The 9,693-nt window shown below is 40.3% G+C and overlaps 1 protein-coding gene across 1 annotated transcript in view; it reads left to right on the top strand.

Annotated features, from left to right (window-relative positions):
* Nucleotides 1-9,305, top strand: part of CCN6 (cellular communication network factor 6) — a 28,169-nt gene extending 18,864 nt beyond the window's left edge. Inside the window, exons 3-6 of the mRNA XM_084827323.1 lie at nucleotides 3,241-3,532; nucleotides 4,686-4,928; nucleotides 7,351-7,544; nucleotides 8,812-9,305. Coding sequence (XP_084683449.1) covers nucleotides 3,241-3,532; nucleotides 4,686-4,928; nucleotides 7,351-7,544; nucleotides 8,812-9,093 — 1,011 coding nt within the window. The 3' untranslated portion in view covers nucleotides 9,094-9,305. The remainder of the gene's footprint in view (nucleotides 1-3,240; nucleotides 3,533-4,685; nucleotides 4,929-7,350; nucleotides 7,545-8,811) is intronic.
* The last annotated feature ends 388 nt before the right edge of the window (nucleotides 9,306-9,693 follow it).

Here is a 9,693-nt window from a genome sequence, read left to right on the forward strand (position 1 = left end):
GAGGGCTAATAAACTGAAACTCAACCCAGACAAGACGGAGGTACTGTTAGTGGGTGGTTCGTCTGCCCGGCTAGGTGATATTCAACCTGTTCTGGAGTGGGTTGCACTCCCCCTAAAGGATCAGGTTCGTAGTTTGGGGGTGCTCTTGGATCCAGAACTGTCACTTGAGGCACAGGTGAACTCAGTGGCACAGAGCACTTTTTATCAGCTTAGGCTGGTATACCAACTACGCCCTTATCTGGACAGAGATAGCCTAGCTACAGTTATCCATGCTCTGATAACTTCTTGTCTGGATTACTGCAATGCGTTATACGTGGGGCTGCCTTTGAAAATGGTCCGGAAACTTCAGCTGGTCCAAAATAGGGCAGCAAGATTGTTAACAGGGACTGGCCTGCGAGCTCATATTATGCCACTACTTTTCCAGCTGCACTGGCTGCCAGTCCATTTCCAGGCCCAATTCAAAGTGCTGGTGTTAACATTCAAAGCCCTTAACGGCTTGGGGCCAGGTTACCTGAAGGATCGCCTCCTCCCATATGTGCCTGCCCGGACCTTAAGATCATCGTCAGCGGCCCTTCTCCGTGAGCCCCTGCCAAAGGAAGTGAGGCGGGTGGCTACTAGGAGGAGGGCTTTTTCTGCTGTGGCACCCCAGCTCTGGAATGAGCTCCCTAGTGAGGTTTGCCTGGCATCTACATTGTATTCCTTTTGGCACCAGGTGAAAACCTTTTTATTTTCCCAGGCATTTTAGCATTTTAGCTTTCTAAATTTTTAGCTTTGCTGTTTTAAATCTGTATTTTAAACTCCTGCATTGCTGCTAGATTTTATTGTGGTTGTATTGTTATATTGTGGTTTTAATGTTCTATATATTTTAAATTGTTTTATTGTGTGTTGTTTGGTTTTAATTTTTGTGAACCACCCAGAGAGCTTCAGCTATTGGGCAGTATAGAAATGAAATAAATAAATAAATAAATAAATAAATTATCTAGTATTAACTAATCTAACCCTCACAAAATGGACAATAATTTTTTTAAGGTTTTGTACCATTATTAAAATAGATTTAAAATATTTTTAAAATATTGTTTATTCCATCTTTATCTCATCCTTTTTAAATTTCTATGTTTGTGTATGTTTTATAATGTACATAATATATTAGTATAGTACTACATGTATATAATTTATAAATAAATAAATATGCATATATTGGGGATGCATGCTCAAGAATTTTTTATTGATAGGGGAACACGATCAAAAAAGTTTGGAGATCACTGACATAAGGTACCAAAACAGTATCTTTAAAATGGCATGGAGCCGCACCTGTGAATGTTAACACAGGCAATAAAAGTCTCTAAACACCATTTCCTGCTCACTGAGGGCCAAAACAGGCATTACTTTACATCCATATCTAACAGCTACATCTTTCATTCTTTTTTTCACTTTTACTGTGGAGTAGGTATGGCTGAAAATTTCATTTCAGTTCATTTCTGATAAGAATTTACCAAAATTCGCAAAGGTTTTCATATTTGGGAGAGAAAGAACTTGAGATTTAAAACGTGAATAAGGGAGAAAGCAAAATGTACAGATTTGTCCATCCCTACTCTAGTATAGGCACAGGGGGATGAACTGCATCTTAAATGCCCTCTCCCTGCACACTAGAGTCCTGATCTGGATTGGACCCACTGCACCTACCATAAATAGGGATGTAAAGTTATGTCTGTCTTGGCCCTCAGTAGAGGCGACACACAAGGAAGTTAACTTCTTCTCTAGCACAATGTAATGTCAGTCAAGTCCCACATGGAAAACTGTTGTTGTTAAGGATGTCAGTATTGTAAATGTGTATCGAGATGGCAAGGTACCATGGAAAGTGTTCATAAGGAAGGCGGGGCTCTTTGTCTAGAAAACTCCCATGGTCTGTGTGATGAGAAGAGCACAGCTGTTGGTCCCTGTTGTCTATATGGACTCACAGGGACCACAAAAGGGTCACAAAAAAGGGTTACAGTACTCTGCTGTCTCAGAACACAACTCCATGACCAAATCTCCTTGCATGTGGACTCCTTGTGTGTATTCTATAGTGGTCCTATGAAAGGACTGTACTATGTCCGGAACAGCCAATATGAGTTGGCACTTAGGTTTTTTTTAGGAGGAATCCAAGTAAAATGTTATTTAAAAAGCACATGAATCACTCACAGTCCAATTCAAACTAAATTTTGCTGCTGCTGTGTGAACATTAGTCTGGGCCAGGAAAGTGAAAGCTACCCTGTAGCCCTGGAAAGTGGGGCACAGACATCCTACAATTTCCATCAAGTCCCTTCCTGTTAGAGAAGAGTGGCTCCAAGTCTGTCATTAAAAAGTTTCTCAGGTGGCCCAGCTGTGCCCCACAAAGGAAAGGAGTCACTGCTGACATAGCAGGGCCAATGGCTACCACTGGGCCAGCTTCTAGGATAGAGTTGGTAGACACATTGTTTCCTTGCCTTCGACCTGAGAAACCTGAATGCCTGATCCTAGATTCCCCAACCTGGTGACCTCCTGATGTTTTGGACTACCAGTCCCATCACCCCTAACCATTGGCTATGCTGGCTGGGGCTGATGGAAGGGGTAGTCCAAAACATTTGGTGGGCACTATGTTGGGGAAGGCTGTACTGAGAGTGATTGCCTCAGGGCTGTGGTTTACAGGACCTGGTTTTAAAAGAACATAGCGGGGATATCTGTCACATTTAGGCTGCAATCCTCTAACCCTTTACATGGGAGTAAATCCCACTGAACTCAGTGGAACTTACTTCTGAGTAGACATGCATAGGATTGCAGTCTTAATTGCTTTGGGAGCCCTTATATGGCAGAAAGGTGCATTATGCATTGAAACGTTAAAATAATGATTTCTTTTAATATACGCCAGGGTCTTTGTACTGCTGGTGTAGCAGAGAAGGGGTGTTAAATGTTAGGCATGACTTTGAAAAAAAGGCTTGCTGCGGAGGAAGTCTAGTTTTCAGGTAGGGCTTGAGCCCCAACACTCTCATTTTAGAGATTAATCATGGGGCTGGGGGGATAGGGAGAATAGGTAGCTTCATGAACCATAAGCCTTTGGGAAAGGAAATCAGTGTTGTGTTCTACAGTACTGTAGGCTGCCAATTTATTTTCCCTTTGTGATAAGAGGAAAATAAATCTCAACAGCAGATTTTTTTTTAAACAAACCTTCACCATTTTTGTTGGACGTTTTCCAGCTCTCAGATAAGTCCACCTATATGAAAGCTTTCTTGTAGGGTGCAAGGCAACAGGCAGCAGGGAAAGCCTGGAGGAAAAGCCACCGAAAGCCGCGAGCTCCATCCACACAAAGAGTTATGCCACTGGCCCTGCAGATGCCCACGTGCGCCAACCTGCAGCCCTGGAGTGAGCCTGGTGAAGGACGGGTGCGGATGCTGCAAGATGTGCGCCAAGCAGTCCGGGGAAATCTGTAATGAAGCGGAGGTCTGTGACCCTCACAAGGGGCTGTACTGCGACTATTCTGCGGACAAGCCTAGGTATGAAAGAGGAGTGTGTGCATGTAAGTCTTTACTTGCTTTTGGTATTTTCTATGAAATGTGCAGTGGGTATGCAAGGAAAGAGATACCAGCGTATCTTTGCTTAAAGCTCTTATTGCCAGTAAGCAAGCATTTAGGAGCGGCATTTCGACCTTTTAGAATGGGGAAAAGAGTCACAAAAGCTAGAAAACCATCAAATGATAGTTGGGGGAAAAGACAGGACCAATGGAAAGGGGCATTGGCATCTGGGGAAAGCCAGACTGCCAGACTGGAACTCCAGGTGGGGCCAGTTTTGGCCCCTGGACGTGAGGTTCCCTACACCTGATGTAAAACACCAAAGGGTCCTTTGGCTGTCCATCTGAAATGAAAGAATAACATGCTTTCTATGTGTCAATATGAGTTAGTTTCAGATTTGTTTTTCAGATTTGTTTTTGTTTTGACACTTCGGATATTAAAGTATATTTCTAAATTGGTACTCACTAACAGTTAAAAAGCCAGACCTCTAAAGAAAGATTTAGGGCACAATCCTATGCATGTTTAGTCTTATAACTCATCATGGCTGGCTGGGGAATGCTGGGAATTGTAGGGTTTTTCCCCATCTAAATATGCATAGGATTGCGCCTTTGTGTAAGCTGCCTTGACTGCCCTTTTTTGGTGGAAAGGTGGAGTTCAAATCAAATCAATCAATCAATTTCAAAAGGTATCCAGTGGAATTGCCCTTTTTAGAAAAGATTTTTGGGAAAGAGTGAATAGAATAATTGCTGAAATAACTGGGATATCCCTATCTTTAGATTCTGTTGTCATATCCATTGGGTACGTTGAAGTGGTAGGTGCAAAATATCAAGCATTCTTCATCGTTAATCTTTTAACAGTCACAAAATTGAGGTGGCAGAGAACAGAAAAACAAAAACTTTCTATAGTGTAAACTTGGATATGAATGTGTGTTGTATAAGAGTGTGTGTTGTATAAGAGAATGATCAGAATTGTCTCATAAAGCAAGAATATATAAATATAAAAGGTGAAGTGATTTGAATACTTTAAGCACCCATAAATGCTAAGTATTACTATTATTAATCAGTGTCACTGGGCAAACATCTTATTCTGCAATCGTGTAGGAAAAAGCACTTTATAGGGATCTGCACAGGTTCACTCATTGTTCCTCTTCTCTGTTTCCAGATATGATAGCAGTAGGCTGTGAGCTCAATGGTGTGCACTATATCAATGGCCAAGCCTTCCAGCCCACTCCTCTTTATAAGTGTTTGTGTGTGAATGGTGCAATTGGATGCACACCGGTATTCTTCTCAAGGTCAGCACCTAATGAATGCACCACACTCAAAACCAGAAAGAAATCCGGAAACTCCAAATGTGTTTCAGGGCAGCAAAATGAGCAGCAATCAACAGGTTACAGATTAATGCCAGGTGTGCCAGGACAGATTGATAATATATTTCTTTCATGACTTGATTAAAAAAGAAGAAACAAGCCCTTCCTTATTGTTTAGCGGGGAGAGAATAATTAGCATTTTCCTTTTATCGATAGGTAACATAAATGTCTAGTCCTTTCAGGCAGACTCATTTAACTTGGACAAGTTTAGCTTAACTTCAAGGAGACCAACCCCTTTCCCATACATGCAAGTGGTTTACATTGTAGATCAAGTCACTTCACAAAGAAGCAACATGTATACTAGTCTTCCCCAACCTGGGGCCCTCCAGATGTGTTGGACTACAACTCTCAGTATGCTGGAAGTTGTAGTCTAACATTTCTAGAGGGCACCAGGCTGGGGACAGCTAATGCGCCTGAGGTGTATCCTACAGTGTGAGAGGTACAGATGCCATTTTCAACCTTAAATATGTCACGTTGACAAGCAGTTAAACAAGTGTATATCCATTTCGCATGATACAGAGCTGGGTTCAGGTAACACGATAACCCACACTCAAGGGTCGAGTATGGGTTGAATGTGGGTTATCGTTGAACTGTGGATTGTTGCTGAAACGTGGGTTATTGTGTTATCTGAACCCAGCCACAGTAACAAACCATGGTTTCTTAACCACAAACAACCCATGAAGAAAACCCATGGTTTGTTGTAAAGTTGTGAACTGTGGGTTGTTCATGGTTAACAAACATGGTTTGTTATCATGGCTGGGTTCAGACAACACAATAACCTACAGTTCAACAACCCACAGAACCCATACTCAACCCTTGAATGTGGATTATCATGTTGTGTGAAGCCAGCTGGAGTATTTGGAATCCCTTTCCTCTGTTTTCAGATTGGAGCGAGGCTTTCCTCCCTTACCTGTCATGAGTCTTTCCAAGGAAGGAAGGTTACAGTATTTTCCTCTCCTGTCCTGGACGATCCTATTCCTGATGTTCAATTTATAGTGGAAATCATGGATGTGCCTGCCAATTGGACAATGCATCCCTTCAGACCATTGGAGTTTGGCACCCCCATTCACTCCATCTTTTGTTGAAATGCATGTTTCTATATTGAAAAGTCATATTGTTACAGGTATCCAGACTCAGAGAGAGAATATACCTGTGGATGGAGGGGTGCCTATCAGTCTTTGTAAGGTCTCTGGCTCTAAGAGGATTGGATTCCCCAACCCACCTTTTAAATATTTACAGGCCTACCAGAGTGTTAGCTACCTTGTTGATATAGTCAGAAGGGCACCAACCAAACTAGCGAGTTCAAGCAAAATTACTTGTAACATAGAAAGGCTTGTCAGGATGTACTGACACCTTTTGATTTATAGCATAAGCAGTCTTTTGTTGTTACTTTGTAAGACACCATTGTATATTAGAAATGGGTCACTTTCTGAAGTATTAGGTACCAACACAGCAAAAGTGGACAGAAGATGGATTAGGCTAAGCCGTGTAGAATAGCCTCACTTTTATGAATATGCTGAGAACGTCCATAATAATCCACACAGCTTATGATTTATTATGCTATTAATGCATGATTTGCATGAAGTGTCACAATTAAATGTTAAATCTGTTTTTCAATATCTTGCCAAACACCAAGCTTTATTTTAATATTTTACTATCTTTCCTCCTGCACTGTCCTAGTTAACAAAGCCCTATCGTAAAAGCAATGCAATTATTTTATGCTCAATAAAGGTAAATCTGTATATAGAAATCCACAGCTTTGTAACCTTGCTTTATTTATTTCAGATCTGTGCCAGGTTTTTAAATTTGCTTCCTGCACTGAGATTTTAAAGCTGCTGCTTACTTCCCAGGTACCCTCATATTTCTGCTCAGTCCTCTAAGCTGTGCACAATTAAATCTGGCCAGTCATCCTCTAGATATCCACCAGGATTTGCTACATGGAGATTTTAAAAGACAGGTTTAATATACATAGCTATTAGTGCTCAGAATCTTCAGAAGTGGAATATGGAAAAAACACATGCTTCAACTCCAGTCCTCTTAAAGAAAACCAAATTCATGTATTTTGATAAGTGCAGGCCTAGATTCCCCTAATCCATCTTTACACAGGTAAATAGGTTATTTTACAAGAACTCTAGAGGAAAAATGTTTCCCCTTCTGCAGCAAACATGGGCATCATGGGCATACCAAAAAAAAAAAATGGTAAGAAGACATAAAACATGCCAAGTCTTGGGGGACTGAGGTGCCAAATTGCTATAAAATTGGAATTTAGGCAGTTCTGCAGATCTCACTTTTTTTGTAACTTAAGTCCAAGGGAATCCAAGAGGAGAATCTGATATTCTTAAGTTTTGTGTTCCATATCTTATTTTGGTTGGCTTACTATCGAGTCCAAATCAGGGGTGTAGTAGTCTCAACTAGTACTTTAAAATGTAGCTTGAAATGTAATGCATTTCTGTCACCTAGCTTTCAGAAGTGTACCACTTGTTTTGAAGAAGAAATGCATAGTACAAGCAACTCCATGGACACCTTGTTCCCAAACCTGTGGCATTGGTATATCTGATAGAGTGAGCAATGAAAACAGTAAATGTGAAATGAGGAAGGAAAAGAGACTGTGCTTTATTCAACCATGCCAAGCAAAATTCCCAAAGACATTGAAGGTAAATTGTAATGCAGAACGTAATTTCCTCTTTAGGCAAGTAGTATTACAGAATTGTGATTTTAAAAATCCAAAATCCATTGGGCAATGCCTTCATTAGGACCAACCAAAGTGTCACAAGGGTGTGTGCAAGCTTTTGAGTTTTGTGACATTTTGGCTGGTCCTCATCAAGGCATTGCCCAACATTGTGGGCCATCACAGCTATTTTTTGCTTTTTATATGATTTTAAAAAGAACTGTATATGCATGCACATACACAGGAGAAAAATTATAGTCTTTCTGGAAGCCTGAGTGGTTATTCCATTACTGCTTTGACACTGCATTAGGAAGTAGTCATATTTATCCTGGATGTGAGCATCAGGGAAGCAGGAATAACAAGTCCATGCCTTAGAAACCTGTGGGTATTTTATTTTCCTATCTAGCTTTCATGGCCAGAGTACAAATGGGAGCTAACGAGTTAAGCAGAATTCTTTGGCACTCTTCACCCTGCTTGTTCAGGGACAGATTCTTTCAGCTTGTGGCACCAAAACTCACAGGAGACAGACTGACCTCCCCAACTGCCACATCGTTATAAGCCTTGCCCAAATTGAGCATCAGAAAATCAGGTGATATAGGTAAGGTACTGGGATGAATCCCACGCATCATGATTAATTTCTCCCTCAGGTGGTATCACAGCCATCTTGAAAGTGGCAGGATACTGAACCTGCAGGCAAGGATGTTATGAGATGGACTAAAATGAGCTCAGATTTCTAAGAATCCGTTGCGGATTCTTAGAAACCTCCCCAGACTGTGTGGAGTCCGTGAATTTTTTTTTTCTCTTAACTTTCCTGAAATTGATGCATATTTATTTATAGGAAAATACACAAGTTTCTGCTGAGACTGGTAAATATACATGGGGAAAAGTTGAATGGAATGGGGGACAATACACTAAATCTTACATACCAAGGTACATTATATAAATTGTTGTGAACCCTCTTATGTCATTATTTGCGTATGCATAACAAAAAAAACCTGAATCAATTTGTAAACGGACAATGGAACAAAAGGTGCCTGACAATCCGTGAAACACAGACGGAGTGGATTTTACACAGTCCGTACATTCCTACCTGCAGGAACTCAAACATGTAGATTTAAATTGTCAGCACTGCACTATACAAGGCTGAAAGTGTATCTTAATTTGGCCCAAGTGCTGCTTCTATTAGGTATGCAATGTAATAAACCTCATTTTTAATATAACACTGAGACTCGCTTCCCCCTCTGCATTTTCAGATCCCTAAAGGAAAAACATGCCGGCCTACATTTCAGCTTGCCGAAGCAGAGAAACTAACCTTTTCTGGATGCACAAGTAGACAAAGATACAAACCTACCTTTTGTGGAAACTGCCTGGACAAGAGATGTTGTATACCTAATAAGTCTATAATGATTACAGTACAGTTTGACTGCCCTAAGGAAAGCACCTTTAAGTGGAAGATGATGTGGATTATATCTTGTGTTTGTCAGAAGACATGCAATAGTCCTGGAGATATATTTTCTGAACTCAAGCTTTTATAGACAATGTAAACGGCACTATGGGAGGGAAGGTGATCAAATGTCCCTCTGACATCACTGATGCTACTGGCTGGTATCAGTGGTTGAAATTACAGGCGTTGAATGAATTTACCCAGCAGATTTTTCATACAAGACAGAGCTCGCCCCTCTCAAAATATACTTTATCCTGAAAAGAAGTGGAATATATATTCTAGTTAAGTAGCCATAACATGTCTAACGATTTCAAATGCAATATATAATTTCTGTGGAAAACAAATAAACAAATACACAAATTCCATAGAAAATGGCAATTGTGAAAAAAACTATCATTTTTAAGAAGTATCCAACTAATTTTCTAGCAAAGAAATGAATGTTATCCAGCTAGCGTTGTGTTAACTAAGCCAGTTAACATTCATGGATCGTCTGAGCTTCTTAGGAACTGGACACTTACTGATGAAAGTTTGTCAAAGATCTGCAAAGGATGATTGTATCAACATGTATTATATTGATAATCAATGATATTATTGTAAAGCACTTTCGTCTTTACATTTCTTTGAAACTATACAATTTTCTAGACAGACAATTTTATATTTAGATAGCCTTGATACACACTGATAACTTTTC

Source organism: Heloderma suspectum, chromosome 1, assembly GCF_057233095.1.
Source record: "Heloderma suspectum isolate Gila_16-S chromosome 1, 16-S_ref, whole genome shotgun sequence".
NCBI lineage: Eukaryota > Metazoa > Chordata > Lepidosauria > Squamata > Helodermatidae > Heloderma > Heloderma suspectum.